This window comes from Scardinius erythrophthalmus, assembly GCF_964197995.2.
Source record: "Scardinius erythrophthalmus genome assembly, chromosome: 3".
Taxonomy (NCBI): Eukaryota; Metazoa; Chordata; class Actinopteri; order Cypriniformes; family Leuciscidae; genus Scardinius; species Scardinius erythrophthalmus.
This window is the reverse complement of record NC_138223.1, coordinates 47,181,375-47,197,921: the sequence shown is the minus strand read 5'-3', so window position 1 is coordinate 47,197,921 and position 16,547 is coordinate 47,181,375. Positions and strand designations below refer to the sequence as shown.

The following is a 16,547-nucleotide window of genomic DNA, read 5'->3' as shown; positions in this document are numbered from 1 at the left end:
TTTACTGACGAGATGCGCATAACAATCTCACGATATATATCGCCCAGCCCTACTCACATGTGATAAAAAGGATTTGTGAGACTTGAAGTTCCAAACCTAAATATTGTGATATTTCAACATTGAACACTTTTATGTACACCCACTTGTGTTTAATAGTTATCTCTGTTTTTCCTTCCATCATCCTCTCAGTCCCAGCTTAACAACATTTATTCATTCCCTTTCAGTTTATTGCCATCAATATACTGAGTTTAGGCAGAGTGAATTCAGACACCGATGAACAACCAGAGGTGGGTAATCCAGGGGCCAAAGAGTAAAAGTCCTGCCATATGTTTATTCCACCCATAAACTCAGTCATCTGATTTCACTAATTAGTTCTCTCTCCTGTCTGAATTAGCAAATCCAGGTGATTGGAACAAAATACTGAGGAGGTCTTTTACTTTCTGAACCTGGACTTTACAACTCTGCATAGCAATGCCACATGTCAGCCAAGAGTAAAGAAATAAACCAGAACTGGACCTTATCGTAGCCAAAAAATCTGTGTATATTAAATATGGAGTAATTTCAGCCACAGCCTCAGATGAAATCAACTGAAGAGAAAAGAAGACATTAAATCTGTGAAGATCTCAGCAGAGGAGGATTAAACAACTCCACAAACAGCATTACCAGCTTCACTTATTACTAACCAGACTGACTTTATTTCTGTCAGACGTCTACAGAAGTTTTATTGAGAATTAACAGAGGTTTAACTCTAATGTGTTTCATTTGAAATGCACCATTACAGTGATTAGTGTTTCCATTAGTTGGGCTCTTAACTCTTATTATTCCTTTTGACTTTTTTGGCCGCTGTGACAGTGTGTTAGTCAAACACATTTGCAGCTGCAAAGAAAGCTAAAGTGAAACGAGATCAGGTGATGATGGTTACCTGTTGATGGTTTTATAATCATCATGAAATAGATAATATACTAATACACATTAGAGTTAAACCTCTGTTAATTCTCAATAAAAACTTCTGTAGACGTCTGACAGAAATAAAGTCAGTCTGGTTAGTAATAAGTGAAGCTGGTAATGCTGTTTGTGGAGTTGTTTAATCCTCCTCTGCTGAGATCTTCACAGATTTAATGTCTTCTTTTCTCTTCAGTTGATTTCATCTTAGACTGTGGCTGAAATTACTCCATATTTAATATACACAGATTATTTTGGCTACACTGTTAGACCTTACCGGATTTTTTTTACAGTAAAATACAGGCAACACTGTTGCCAGTAATTTACAGTTCTTTACTGTAATCTACAGTATGTTACTGTAAAAGTGCACTAAAACTCGAGTTAACTAATTTCACTTACAGAAACCGACTACCTTAAATTGACCAACCGTCATTTAAATGTATTAACTAAAATGTATAAAGTATTACTAACATGAGCAAAGTATTACTGTGAACTTATTTCATTTGAAACTACAACAAAACTTTTGTAAACATAGAGATTTCCACTGGATCAGCAACTACACAGTCACTGCTTTTTAAATAAAGCAACATGCAGCAAATGATCAGTGTTTGTAGATCTTCTCCTGGACTGAAGCACAGGCTCTACTCTTCTGCACAATGGTGACCCAAAAAACAAGATTTTACAGTAAACTACTGGCATCACCATTGTTGAGATTCATGTGCTGATTGTTGATGTCTGTGTGTGTCTGAGTCAACCAGGAGTTCAAAATGTTTTAAAGCACTATATGATTTCGATGTTCATCAGGAGACCTACTACTTTATGTTGTAGATTCACAGATCTATGCTAAATATGAAACACCCATAATTTCAAATAATATATGGAGGACATATCAAAGAATCAGACATGTCCAGGATGATTGTGACATCACCATAAAATCCAAAAACACCTGATCATCTTCCTCTTGGCTTTTTCTTGCCATAATAAATGTGTTTTAAAAACTCACTGTTACAGCAGTCAGATAGAGATGAATGGTAAGTAGTCAAGGGACAAGTGACCAACTAAAGCAAATACTGATCTCCATCATGGTGACAACAAACTTTATTATTAACTATATCTCTGTTAATTCTCAACAAGAACTTTTGTACATGCATGAAAGAAATAATCGTAAACTGGTTTCACACTCAGTGTTGCTGGAAGTCAATTGTAGTTCTCTTACGAGAGTTTCTCTCGTACTTGCGTAATATCTTACGCTAGGGGAAAACCTCTTTTCCTCGAGATACTGAAGCCAAAAAATTATCCTTAATTTTGCAATAATGTAAAACGCATTGCAGCAGCATGCAGACATGGGCGAGACAGCTCGCGCGCCCATTGGCTGCTCTGCGGCAACTGCACCAGCCTATCGAGAGAGGCCCCTCATGACGTCAGAACCAATGAGGGCGCTTCGCGCCCAATACGTCATGTCCCGCCAAAAGAGGGTGGGGCTCAGCTGTAAATATAGCCTCGAAGGGCTGGTTTGACCAGTTTTTTATCTCTTCAGCGAATCTCACGCATCGCTGGATCCCGAGAGGAAGAAGCCGCGCCGTCTGATAGAAGCACTGAGCGGGATTAGCGCCACATCTGAAGCTGCTGGACGACAACTCGCCGCCTTCAGTCGCCGTTCCTGCGCACGCTTTCCGGCGTACATATCCTTTCTCTGCTACTGTGTTTTGTGTATGTGTGTGTTGTTCGCCGCCGCGACACACACTCCCTTTGCACTAAAAGAGCCGGGCGTCTTTATCAAGACACCCCTTTTTCCTGGTAAGGATCACGCAGCTCTCGCGCTCGCTGACGGCGCTGCCCTCAGCGAGCTAATGCCTACGGTGACTCTGAGGACTCGCCTGGCATCCTTCTCCGAGACTGCACCTCCGCAACCTCCCCCACCCCGCAAAGCTCGCCGGTGCGCCCGCCTGCTTCACCTGCTTCGCTGAGTCTCTTCCTGATGGACAGTGGCCGCCGCGTGCCGCCGCTTCCGTCGTGGATGTAGACCAAGAAGCCGCGTCTGTGGGGGATGATATCTGTTCTCCCTCTGTTCGAGCCGCGCAAACTGCGCCGTTCACAGGGGATGTCAGGAGCGGACGATCACGGGGCTAGCTTTCTCTCTCCCTCTGTTCGAGCCGCGCAAACTGCGCCGTTCACAAGGGAGACCGGAAGCGTACGGTCACGGGGTTAGTTTTTTCTTTACGTTATAAGAAAAGCGGCCCCGCCCTAGTTGCGCCCCATTAATATGCATAATATGCCGTCAATGCTTCGCTCTGTCAGTTCCCTTAAAAGGCGACTGCAGATGTGTATTTTGCAGCCAACGAGCGCGTTGTACAACCCGCTCGCCTGCACCCATTCAAGCATGTTGACGCTGTCTTATATGGTCGTGCAAACTGAAAGCATGTGTGTTCTCCCCCTGTGGCTCAGTGGCAGAATCTTAGGCTTTCGCACGAGAGAACCGTGTTCGAATCCCGGGTCTGCAGATACATAAAATTATGCCATCAGTGCTTCGCCCTGTCAGTTCCCTTAAAAGGCGACTGCTGACGTGTATTTTGCAGCCAACGAGCGCATTGTACAACCCGCTCGCCTGCACCCATTCAAGCATGTTGACGCTGTCTTATATGGTCGTGCTAATTGAAAGTATGTGTATTCTCCCCCTGTGGCTCAGTGGCAGAATCTTAGGCTTTCGCACGAGAGACCCGTGTTCGAATCCCAGGTCTACTAGAACATAAATTATGCCATCAATGCTTTCGTTCTGTCAGTTGTTCCCTTACCCTGTTAACCGTTGCCAGTGCGCCCGCACACTGAAGCGTTTTTTTTTTAGTTCAAATTTACTATCAGATTTAATGTTATACCTTGACAAACTATACATCATTAAAAAGATATAATACTCAAGTTTCAGTATTTGACCACTATTGTATTCTGAGAAACTTATAGCGACAGTTATTTCTAAATTTCTGTCAGGAGTTATGAAATGAAAAAATGAGTCGATACCTTTAATATGAATTATGCGCGTCAGCCGCTTTCATTCATAAAAAACTCCCGTGCTGTTGTCATGACAGCGATACACAAAACAACTTCCCTCAGGGCTTTTAGCTAAAAAATTTGCAGATTTGGAGAAATATTGATAGATTCTCATAGATTCACATCATATTTCTATAGACAGGAATAATATTTATTGAATTTATACCCAAATGCGTCGATGTAATCTTTATGAGTGTTTGGCACTCTCATTTACTGGGTTTTCAATTCATACCAATAGCCTGAGGGCGCTATAAGCACAATAATAACCCATATATGGGACATGAAGAAGAGCCATAATCATGTGACATTCCAGGACGTCACTGATACACACAAAAGGCTTGTTCGACTTCATGCAGCTCTGCGCAGGCCGATCGGCGGCTGACTTGAAGCAGTGCATGCCGGTTAGAAATTTTGTCCGACTTGATCCAGCGCCGACGCCACGTGACTGTGACGTATGCCATCAAAGTACCGCGAGAGCGATTCGAGAGTAGCCGGAGAACTCAGCCAGCGCAGCTTCTCAAGAGCGGCTGCACTGGGCTTCACGAGGGCTGATGACGACACAGCTGTTCCACGATTGGCCAAATCCATTGCATGACAACGATCACATGTGTTGCGTGTTTATTCAAACACCTTTAGTTCCTCTAAAGCGCACAAATCAGTTTTTAAAACAGTAAACACTCTTTTCATGTATTTGTGATGTTATATTGTGTCATGTTTATCAAAGTAAAACTGATTAAAAAACGTAGACTCCACTTCATTGATAGTAGCTTATGTTGAACTTTATTCTTGTTCAAACAGACGCTGTAAGAAGCAGTACATAAAGTATTGAATGAAAATGTCTCTGAAACATTATTTGGCAAATATTGCATTTATTTCACTTCAGCTGTGGTAAAGTATGCAAACACCACGTGAGCGGTCACTACGGGACCCAGAAAGTGTCCGACTTCACGTCTCCGTTTGCAGCTCCTCCCCGCCTGCACGCGGCTACTCTCGCCGATCGGATACATCCAGCCGCAGCCGATGTCGAACACACCTAACGCTAACAAGAGATCGCGCTGTATAACATGCATTGCAGATACAGATGTTTTGAAGACAATAAACATGATTGCAATGATATTTGAGTTACCTGTGTTTTTCAAGCCATGCCAGGTATTTTCATAATAATAGATTATATTTATAATGTAATGCTAATCTATAGACCATCATTGTGCAGAATATGATCAAATAGTATATTTTCTGTCTGATTTTTTTTATCTGATGTCAAATTAGATCACAGAAGATTATTTAAAACACTTCACTTGCGTTTTAAAGTAAGTTTGAAGCACAAACATGGTTTTAATCTCATAAATTGTCATGTATTGATGGTGTGCTAAGCTAACATGCTAGCTAGCTCTAGGTGCTTCTATCTTGAAAAAAAAAATGAACTAAATGCAGAGTTTTAGACTTATCATCTTCAGATTTTAAACATAAAATGTTTAGACATGTGGCTTTAGCTGTAGTGCATTTCTAGATTGCTACAGGGTCAACTTCAATTTTATTTTCATGAAGATGTTTCATAAAAATAAATTTCTAATAACTTTACAAAACTTTAAAGCTATTTATAACAATTTTTTTCATTATGACAATAATTAATTCTACATTTACAATAAACTGCCAGGTGTCAGCTTTCAAATGAGATCATACTTGTGCTTTTAGTGCAAAGGGTTCATGAACTGTATCTGTTTCAGTGTGGGTATGTCATTTCTGGGGATTTTTCAAAAGTGGGCTTGCAGCTTAACAGGCGACTGCAGATGTGTATTTTGCAGCCAACAAGCGCATTGTACTACCCGCTCGCCTGCACCCAAACACTGTTTCTATGGCAACACAAAGGATTCCTAGCCGCTGCGGCCGGACTCCCACCAAAACTTCTCGCTCGCTCAGTTCCAGTAATTGCGACTGTTCCAGCGTATTCTGCAGTAAACAAGTCGGCAACACAGCCCGCTTGCCTGCACACAAACGCCGTTTTTACAACGACCCAGATAAATCCCATAAAGAGTGTATTTTCTGGTATTCCGGCCACGGGCGATGGTGTTAGGAGTGTAGTAAAAATGCCCACTGCCCAGTGCCCATTCCTACACACAAACACGGCCCGCCACACACGGCCCGCACAAATAAAATCGACTCATGTCGATTGTGCACCAAATGTAGTGATTGTGCTTACGTCCCAGTGCCCGCAAACACTACACACTACATGTCTCACGGTTTCTGTAAAAACAAAACCAACGCACATACAGTCTGCACAAACAGACGGTGTTCTCAGCGTTTTGCATGGGCCCGATGTCCCGCGCCCTCAGACATTCGCTCACAGACATAATAAACCCCACGGGGTTCGCCCCGCTCGCTCTCTCTCAGCACACCGCTGTAGGAGAACTGAGCGCGGGCAGGCTGCCCGCTCTGATCAGCGCACCCCCAGTCTCACATGCTGCAAGCGTGGCGCTCATGTTACAGCACACCGGTGCTCTCCGCTCGCCACTCGCGACCAGAGCCCAGATATCATTCTACTCTTAGCCACTCACGCGAAAGCGTGGGCAGAGCTTCCCAGGGTATCAAAGTGGGTGCTGAACACTATAGAAAGAGGCTATTCGCTACAGTTCGGTCGACGCCCGCAATGCCAAGCGGCGCGAATCGAAACTACGGTGAAAGAGGAAGTAGCACACCTACTTCGAGCCGAAATAGCGAAGTTACTGAGCAAAGGGGCTATAGAACCCTTATCACAGGCTCAGAGCGAAGGGGGCATGTACAGCAGATATTTTCTGGTACCCAAAAAAGACGAGGGTCTCAGACCCATTCTAGATCTAAGACGGCTAAACAAAGCACTTCTGAAAAGACGGTTCAGAATGCTCACGACCAGGAAAATCCTCTCGCAAATTTGCCAAGGGGACTGGTTCATGTCGATAGATCTGAAAGACGCTTATTTTCAAATACAAATAGCGTCACGTCACAGGCGATTTTTGAGAATCGCCTTCGAGGGCCAGGCATATCAGTACACAGTCCTGCCGTTTGGCCTATCCCTGGCACCTCGTGCATTCACGATGTGCATGGATGCAGCGCTCGTACCCCTCAAACTCCGAGGAATACGAGTGCTGAATTATTTGGACGATTGGCTGGTTCTAGCTCGATCACAGTCAGAGCTCATAGAACACAGGACCATATTACTCGACCACCTCGAGAATTTGGGTCTCAAAGTCAATTGGGCGAAGAGTTCGCTGTCTCCCAGTCAGAAAATATCCTTTCTGGGTACAGAACTGGACTCGCTGTCTATGACAGCGCAACTGTCACCGCAGCGCAGGCTAAGTATTCGGCGCATGACAGAAACTTTTCGCCACGGCACTTTAGTCCCGCTCAAAAGGTTTCAGAAAATGCTGGGTCTCATGGCTTCAGCATCTTCAGTGCTTCAGCTGGGTCTGCTTCGCGTGCGCCCGCTGCAGTACTGGTTAAAACCACACGTTCCGCGCAGAGCGTGGACATCCGGTCTCTTGCGCCTCAAGGTCGATCAGAAATGCATCGCAGCTCTGAAACCTTGGACAGTGACCGATTGGTACCGGTCAGGTGTAAGCCTGGGGACTTCCTCGAGTGTGAAGGTGGTGTCTACGGATGCCTCAACCTCGAGATGGGGAGCGCTGCTAGAAGGCAGACCGTTCTTCGGCCTGTGGTCAGAACGGGAGAAGCTTCTACACATAAACTGTCTGGAAATGAGGGCAGTCGACAACTCGCTGAGGCGTTTTTGTCCCCATATAAAAGGACACCACGTCCTGGTCCGTTCGGACAACATGTCAGTGGTGGCTTATATAAATCACCAAGGAGGTATCAGATCCAGAGCCCTTCACAGGCTGACGGAACGCCTCCTGGTCTGGGCTCAGCACAATCTGCGCTCGCTCAGAGCAGCGCAAGTGCCCGGCCACCTGAATGTGAGACCAGACAGACTGTCCAGGAACAATCTTCCGGCAGGAGAATGGTCTTTACACCCGCAGACAGTCAAACTGCTGTGGAGGACATTTGGCATAGCGAAAATAGACCTATTTGCGTCTCAAGAGAACGCTCACTGTCAGGAATTTCGCTCCAAGAGCAGGGATGCGCTGGCCCGCGTCTGGCCCCGCTGCCCGCTCTATGCGTTTCCCCCTATCACGCTTCTGCCCCAGGTGTTAGAGCGAATCAGGGAAAGCGGATGCTCGGTGCTACTGGTCGCCCCATTATGGACGAACCAAGCCTGGTTTCCAGTCCAGATGCAGCTGACGAGTACCGCCCCGTGGCCGATACCGGTGAGGAGGGATCTCCTCTCGCAGGCGAACGGCTCGATCTGGCATCCTTGCTCGGAGCTTTGGTCCCTACACGTGTGGGCCATCAACGGGTACCCGTTAACCTCCCAGCGGGAGTGTTAAACACGATCACGCAGGCTAGAGCTCCATCTATGAGACGGCTCTATTCCTCAAAATGGTCTGTGTTCACTAGCTGGTATACAGCGCGTGGCACTTCACCCTCACACTGTGGGGTGTCGGAGGTTCTTTCCTTTTTACAAGAGCTTCTGGATAAGGGCAGAGCCCCATCCACGCTCAAAGTTTATGTGGCGGCCATAGCAGCGTTCGCTGAACCAGCGATTGGCCAGTCATTAGGAAGGAACGTTCTGGTCATTCGCTTCCTTAGAGGAGCTAAGAGGCTGAATCCTCCCAGACCTCCCTCGGTTCCCGTTTGGGACCTTTCCACGGTTCTGGAAGCCATGAAGGGTGCCCCATTCGAGCCAATACAATCAATAAACCTAAAACACTTGTCTCTCAAAACAGTGTTTCTTCTGGCTCTCGCTTCAGTGAAGCGCATAGGGGACTTGCAAGCGCTCTCAGTGAGCGCAACGTGTATGGAGTTTGGACCTAATGACTCGAGAGTCATACTCAAACCAAAGCACGGATATGTTCCTAAATCCCTCAATACACCGTTTAGGGCACAGGTGATCTCCCTGTCGGGGCGTTAAGAGCCTATGTGTCCTGCTCATCCGTTTTCAGACAGACGGAGCAGCTCTTTGTTTTGTTCAGCGGACGTTCTAAGGAACTAGCTGCATCAAAACAGAGTTTATCCAGATGGATAGTTGATGCTATAGCGCTAGCTTATACATCTAAGGGCCTGCAATGCCCGTTAGGTGTCAAAGCGCACTCCACGAGAGGCATGGCTTCGTCGTGGGCTTGGTCTAGTGGGATTGCCTTGCAAGATATCTGTATGGCGGAAGGCTGGGCCTCCCCGTCTACATTTATAAGGTTTTATAACCTCGAGGTTCCCGCTTTACAAGCTAAGTTGCTCTCGGTCTAAATTTTCAGTATGGCCTGCCCGATGCTATCGGCCCAGGATGCTGAAATTACTAGAGCGTCGATCACTGATCGTCTGTATACTTCTGTGGGCAGTGTGTAAGTCCCCCATGTTTATCAGTCCAGGCCGAGTTCGCCCTGGCTGTGTGGAACACTTGATATAATCTGCTCTTATTAGAGCTCTATATTACAGGAATGATGCTATTCTAGCCCCTCTTCCCGGATTCTCTGTGAGTCCCGTGTGATTAGGCACTGTATGAGCCCCGGGCACCTGCCCTTGGGACTTTAGTGTTGTATCTCAAGCACGCACGGCGTTTTACACTGTGTTCCCCTAGCGTAAGATATTACACAAGTACGAGAGAAACTCTCGTAAGAGAACGTACTCGGTTACTAACGTAACCTCGGTTCTCTCTAGAGAGGGAACGAGTACTTGCGTATCTTGCCGTGCATGCATCACGCTCCGGTTCGCTTCGGCGATAAAAAACTGGTCAAACCAGCCCTTCGAGGCTATATTTACAGCTGAGCCCCACCCTCTTTTGGCGGGACATGACGTATTGGGCGCGAAGCGCCCTCATTGGTTCTGACGTCATGAGGGGCCTCTCTCGATAGGCTGGTGCAGTTGCCGCAGAGCAGCCAATGGGCGCGCGAGCTGTCTCGCCCATGTCTGCATGCTGCTGCAATGCGTTTTACATTATTGCAAAATTAAGGATAATTTTTTGGCTTCAGTATCTCGAGGAAAAGAGGTTTTCCCCTAGCGTAAGATATTACGCAAGTACTCGTTCCCTCTCTAGAGAGAACCGAGGTTACGTTAGTAACCGAGTACGTTTTTGTGTTTCTCTTTTTTCTGTTCTTGTTTCTCTGTCCTTCAGTGATTCTGCTTATCAGGTGTTCATAAGTTTCTCAATTCACTCACTTCTTTTCATTCAAGGGGACTATATTAGTGAACTAATGTAGGGAATAGTGAATGAGGGTATAGGGTGTGATTGGGAAAACAGCCTCTGAGTGTCGATTTTGAGCACTGTTAATTCACAGTATATTCCTGTAGGCTACTTTTGTTTTCTACGGTATATTACTGTTTTAATGGAAAATGGTATGATAATGTCAGAATTTGGCCTTTTTTTACAGCAAGGGTTAACAGTGTACGATAAGGTCCAGTTCTGGTTTATTTCTTTGCTCTTGTGGCAAAGAAATAAGGCTGACATGTGGCATTGCTATGCAGAGGTGTAAAGTCCAGGTTCAGAAAGTATTTTGTTCCAATCACCTGGATTTGCTAATTCAGCAGGAGAGAGAACTAATTAGTGAAATCAGATGACTGAGTTTATGGGTGGAATAAACATATGGCAGGACTTTTACTCTTTGGCCCTGGATTACCCACCTCTGAGTTTAGGTTAGTCCTCCTGTTTAAAGGTGTTTGACTCTATCCAGAGTTTCGGAGAGTTTTGTTGTGGGAATGAAAGTAGTTTTCTCTGTGTCTGCACTAATAAAGCCACTTCCCGTTTAGTGTTAGCACTATTTAAAATAAACCATTACTATCGTTCAACCACAGTTTATCTGTGAACACTTGCTGTCAGACATTAGAGCGAATAATGGAATTAGAGGACATTTATGAAAATGTTGAACATGATGATATTAAGGACATAACTGGACCTCAAACACAAAATCACAGCCAGGACGAAGGAAAAGATGGAAAGTGCAGTAAGTAGAAAGTTTCATTTGAATAGGAAATGCTGTTGTTAACTTTTGAGGAAATGAGAAATGTTACTTATAAATGTAATCTTTTTTCAAAGAACAATCATGTTTCTGCATTTTATGGTATTTATTAACATGAAGTTATTTTATTTAACTTTTCAACAAATGTTCTTATTTGCATATTTAACTGTAGATATTCCGCTATCATTATCAAAGAATAAACGTTTTTATTAAAAAGGCCTGTGTATTGTCTAAAGATAAAGGTGGATTTATTTGAGCCTATATTTCTAATAATATGAATTCAAAGTGAATTGTTGTTAACTGATATGTGTTTCTCTCTGTTTGTCAGGAGGACGCAGGTGTTTGGTGTTGAAGACAGTGTGTCTCGGGCTCATTTGTGTTCTTCTGCTGGTCTTCATCACACTGTACATCACCATCACAGTAGAGAGAGACCTGTTAAAGAGTTACAAGAACACAGTTGAAGAGTTCAATCACACTATCATCAGCTTACAGGGCAAGAACACCGATCTAATGACTGAAAAAGACCAACTGAAGAACAACTTCAACTCTTTGAGTCAGAAGAAACTGGAGTTAGAGACCAGAGTCAATGATCTCAGCGCTGAGAAAAGCCATTTGGAGACCAGAGTCAATGATCTCAATGCTGAGAAAGGCCAGTTACAGAGAAGTTTTGATTCTGTGAGTCAGAAGAAACTGGAGTTGGAGACTGAACTAAGGAAGTTATATGAACGAGGTCAGTACAAATGGATTTATATGTGTATTTGTACTTTACAATGCCATTAATAGATACAATTATTTATGTTTATTGAAAGGAAATGCCAGTTTTTTCTTCATATCCAGTGAGTTGAAGAGCTGGTCTGAGAGCAGGCAGTACTGCAGAGATCGAGGAGCTGATCTGATCATTATCAACACTGAAGAGAAACAGGTGAGTTCAGTGGCAAATATATCTAGTTTACGGTAATTATGTTGTGAATGAACATACTTAAAGCCACACTAGGTAGGAATTCCGTTTTGGTCAAACAACGACCCCTAGAGTCGCTGTGGACTACTTGTATTTAACGTTACTGTCGTAAATACCACTCACGCAGAGCAGTCTCTTCACTCACGGCCTGATCCCCTCCCCCCTGTATACCGGTCCCTGTTCAGTCGGATGGAGGCTGTAACAAGTGGAAATAAGGTGTGTCCCCTTTAAGAGCTTCGCGCGCCCTTTTTAACTTTCGGCAGTCTGTATTGCATGTGCGCCTCGAACATTCCGTAAGCAGATTGTTTCTGTTTGATGCTCATTCTTGTCCTATTTTTGTCTATCAAGTAATGCGGTGGACGGTAAAACGTGTTACAGTTACACGAGTTCGATTGGGTAATAAACACAACGCGTTTCAAATCGTCGGACATCGAACAAGACAGGACATTCAACAAGAACGCCAGGTGCTTTTTAGCTCACACCAACGAGTGAAAGCTTGTCCGAGTGATATACAATATAAGCAATATACTTACAAGTCCAACAGCATGTGAGGACGTGTTGGGGGAAGTGAGGTAGCCTATGCTGTAAAGCAGTCGAATTTTGTAGTTCTTTTTGAGCGCGGGGGTTACTACCTGAACCCCGAAGTTTAAAAGTACGATTAAAAACGATACAGACCCCGTCAGGCTATGGCAGACATGTCATTCAACCTATTGTAAGTCGATGTACCATCACAAGAGTCTTGGAAATATATTATGAAGGTTGAAAAGTTACCTAGTGCTGCTTTAAATATATTTTGTCATACATAAACAACCAACAAAAAGTCACACCAGAGCCTCATGTTTTAACACTGCTTGGAAAATAAATTCTACAATGATATAACAAACGTCTTTCATATTTTATATGTTCTTGCTGTTGAATATTAATTTTTAATGCTGGTAATTGTCTTTATCTCCTGTCCAACAAATAATACCAGATGAAGATCTAAAATGTAATGATGATTCTCACTGTTTAGTGTTTTTATTTTTTTATTTCTTTCACACACAGAAGCACATATCTTCATTAGTAAAAGAGATTGTGTGGATTGGTTTGTCTGACATTGTGAACGAGGGCAAAATTAAATGGGTGGATAATTCACCCCTGAAACAAGGGTAAGTGATAAAACACTCAGACAATCACTGTGTATCTTTTGCGTTTGTTTTTAAAAGCATATTTTTTTTATAGCATGAGTGAGTAAATGCTTTTAGAGCTCTTCAGGAACTGAATCTGATTGTATTTCATTCAGGTTTTGGGAAAGTAATGAGCCAAATAATTCAGGTGGAAATGAGGATTGTATTGAACTAAATCCTGCCAAACCTGTCCTGAACAACTGGAATGACATCCCGTGCTCAGCAATGAGAAAATGGATTTGTGAAAAATAACATCCATTACTTAATCTTCATGATAGCTTGGACTCATATCTTTCAGCTTCATTAGTTCATTAGTAGTCATCTTTTCTGATAGTTGCTGTCAGCGTTTCATAAAATAACTAACTTCAGGATTTCATTTTTTTATCAATCTTTTTATGTATTTTTTTAGAACACAAGAGTAAGTATGTTTTTTACTGCAATAATAAATAACTGACTATTTTTCTGAAATACTAGAAGACAATCACAGTAAATGACAAGTTTCCCTGATTCACACTGTTACAGGGCTCTCAAGTTTTACCAAAAGCTTGGAGTGAGATCACATGCGGTAAGGGGAGGAGCCCTAATGAAGCCACGCCCCCATATGTCCCCGCCCCCCAATTTTACCCATTGTTCATAATTAACCAGCCCAAATTGAAATTATAACAATTGGTAAATCTGATAAATGACAGAGCAATTGATCACATCAAATATACTCTTTAATGTTATATTTCAAAATTACAAATAAGTTATACAAAAATTACAAAAATATAACAAATTGCTCCAAACAGTTTGGAAAAACAAATCTTTTTGCATTTTGAATGTCTAGTCAAAATGGTATACCGGTAATTATTTATTGTGTGGTGCATGGGACATTGTGAACAAATGACATATTAGAGTATTATTAAGGTGTGTGTGTGTGTGTGTGTGTGTGTGTGTGTGTGTGTGTGTGTGTGTGTGTGTGTGTGAGTGTGTGTGTGTGTGTGTGTGTGTGTGTGTGTGTGTACACAAGAGTACACACTCCAGCTTATGAAATGTGTTTTGTGTTTGAAAAATACAAATGCAATGGCAATGATTAATGTATGTTTTGACAGGATATAAAATATTACCCAGAGCACTCTGCTTTAATACATAGCCTTAATGTAACTAGAAAGACTATTAATACAGTATAATATAGAATTTAAAATAAAATAAACAAATTTAAATGTATTTAAAATAAAATGAAGAAATACATCTTCATTCCTTCCCATACCCACTAACATTCCCTTAGTTTAAGAAAACGTAAGCTAGCCAAACTGAGCCAAAGCTTCTGGCCTGGTTGCAGAGTAGTTGTAGAGTTTTTAACTGCATTAATAATAATGTAAACGATGGGCTATATATTAAATGTTCTAGCCTAAAAACGTTAGACGAGCTTTCTTCCAACTTACCTTCTCCATTACGACGTGTGTTCGCGCAATGTTGTTGGTTACCTAGTAACGAACGTCCGGTGGCCGAGAATGTTCCGTCAACTTCCGTGTGTTCGCGCATCTGTGTTGCCTTGTAACGAACGCAATACGTGCTGAGATACGTGCTGGCGGCAGGAAACTTCACTTTGTGTGCCTGCGCCTCGTATACAACGTTATATATAAAGCTCGCAGGACAACTTGGTTGGCATTGCCTTTTCAGCGTGAGAAATACACGGTGTGGCGTGTGAGCGTGTGAACTGGTTGAATTGCGTGTGTCTCACGCCCAATGCGTGAGACTTGAGAGCCCTGACTGTTATTCTGATACTGAAAGACTGTAAAACTGCTTATCAGTTGAATTGGTTCTCTTGAAATAAAATGGTTACTTTTACTTTTACATTATAAGCATTGTAAACCCAGAACATTTTTGTTTTCCTTTTATATTACGTTCTTGTGTGTCTGCTTTGTTGCACTATGAGAGATTTCCTCCAGCCCAGAAGGGGGCAGCAGAGAGCAGGTTTATCAGCGTTTAGACGTCTCAGTGAACTCTGCAGGCTATGGACCCTTTTCATGTTTCTAGGGTTCTCAGTAGCAGAAGCCGTCATAGTAGACTACTGTAGCAGTGAATGAGTAATTTTTAGAATTCCATTTGCTCCAATAGCAAAAAAAAAAAAAAAAAAAAAAAAAAAAATACATTTGTGATAGTGTTTCCATGACTTTACTAAAGAGGGAAAAAATATAGAGATTGATTACAGCAGTCAAAGATGTCAAATTTGCTGTCACTCCCTTAGCCATATTATAAACACGCTTGCATCAGCGTTAATTAGTTTCTTTGTCATTTACTGGCATGGTAATATAACACAAAGTATTGCATTATAAATGCACTGTAAAATCTAATCAGCTAGTCTTACTTTAAAAAAGCATGCAAACCGGTTGGCTTGAAAAAACGTAGTAAAGTGAAATAGGAATAGTATGTTGTACTGACAAATGCTTAGTATATTTCACTTACACAAGAGTTTTATTAGTGACAAAAAAAAACAAAAAACAAAAAAAAACACATAATAAATCAAACTTAATTGTTGTTGTGTTCAGAGGCTGTTCAAAATAAGTCAGTATAAACTAAGAGGAATGTATATGTTTAAAAAAGTAATAGCAAGAACTAATACAAAAAAAATAGATGTATATCTGTTAAAGGGGTAAACCTGAATAATTGTGATACGGAATTCAAATTGTGTACTTCACTCTGTAAATTCAAGAAAATGTTTAAAAACAAGGTGATAAATAATTATATAACTCAATATGAATAATTTGTGTAGGTCATGTGTAAACTCTTGAAATAATATATGATATGTGTACCTTTGTAATCATGTACATCTTGGAAATTGTCTTATGTAACTGTTTGTTTATTTTGAATGGATCAAATCCAGAGAGGAAAGTGACGCTCATTAAATAACTATGTATAAAGGTACACAGCAAAATACAAAATGTTAAATTAACACTGCTCAGTGTTTATATAATCCACACTCAGAGTGTTATAAGTAACACTGAAGCAGTGTTGAAGTTAAAGAGATAATTAAGTGATTAATTGAGTGATGATTGAGCATTATTGAAGACACCTGATGTTAACAAGCAGAATCACTGAAGGAGAAAAATCACAATTTTAAGTTACCATTATTGTGATTGGTGTTTGCTTTAGTTGGGCTCTTGACCCGTACAATTTTAACTTAAGAATTAGTTTGGCTGCTGTAATTGAGTTATAACTGCCAAATGAACAAAGAGAAAATGTGATCTGGTGTTGTTGGTTATGTTTAAACAATATTTTTTTGACCTGAACCAGTGAACTCATTTAGAGCCTAATCTCTAAGTTAGATTTAGTTTATTGATTATAATGGCACTGTACTTGCAGAGCGTTTTTTTTTTTTTAGCATTTTCAATGTAATCCATTTAACTCCATTAATGA

General features: G+C 42.1%; 1 protein-coding gene across 1 annotated transcript; it reads left to right on the top strand.

The window, feature by feature from the left end:
* Nucleotides 1–10,816: 10,816 nt before the first annotated feature.
* Nucleotides 10,817–13,900, top strand: LOC308688210 (uncharacterized protein). Its single transcript, XM_081361135.1, has 5 exons — nt 10,817–11,009; nt 11,353–11,754; nt 11,834–11,946; nt 13,027–13,130; nt 13,265–13,900. Exons 1-5 carry the CDS (start codon nt 10,901–10,903, stop codon nt 13,398–13,400), a joined length of 864 nt encoding a protein of 287 aa, XP_081217261.1. The 5' UTR covers nt 10,817–10,900; the 3' UTR covers nt 13,401–13,900.
* Nucleotides 13,901–16,547: the final 2,647 nt, after the last annotated feature.

What these genes read in the sequence shown, in the direction of transcription:
- LOC308688210 (XM_081361135.1), top strand. Translation starts at nt 10,901, where the DNA reads ATGGAATTAGAGGACATTTATGAAAATGTTGAACATGATGATATTAAG. An exon ending in AGGAAAAGATGGAAAGTGCA is followed by an intron (nt 11,010 to 11,352) that starts GTAAGTAGAAAG and finishes TCTGTTTGTCAG; the next exon opens with GAGGACGCAGGTGTTTGGTG. An exon ending in TCAACACTGAAGAGAAACAG is followed by an intron (nt 11,947 to 13,026) that starts GTGAGTTCAGTG and finishes TTTCACACACAG; the next exon opens with AAGCACATATCTTCATTAGT.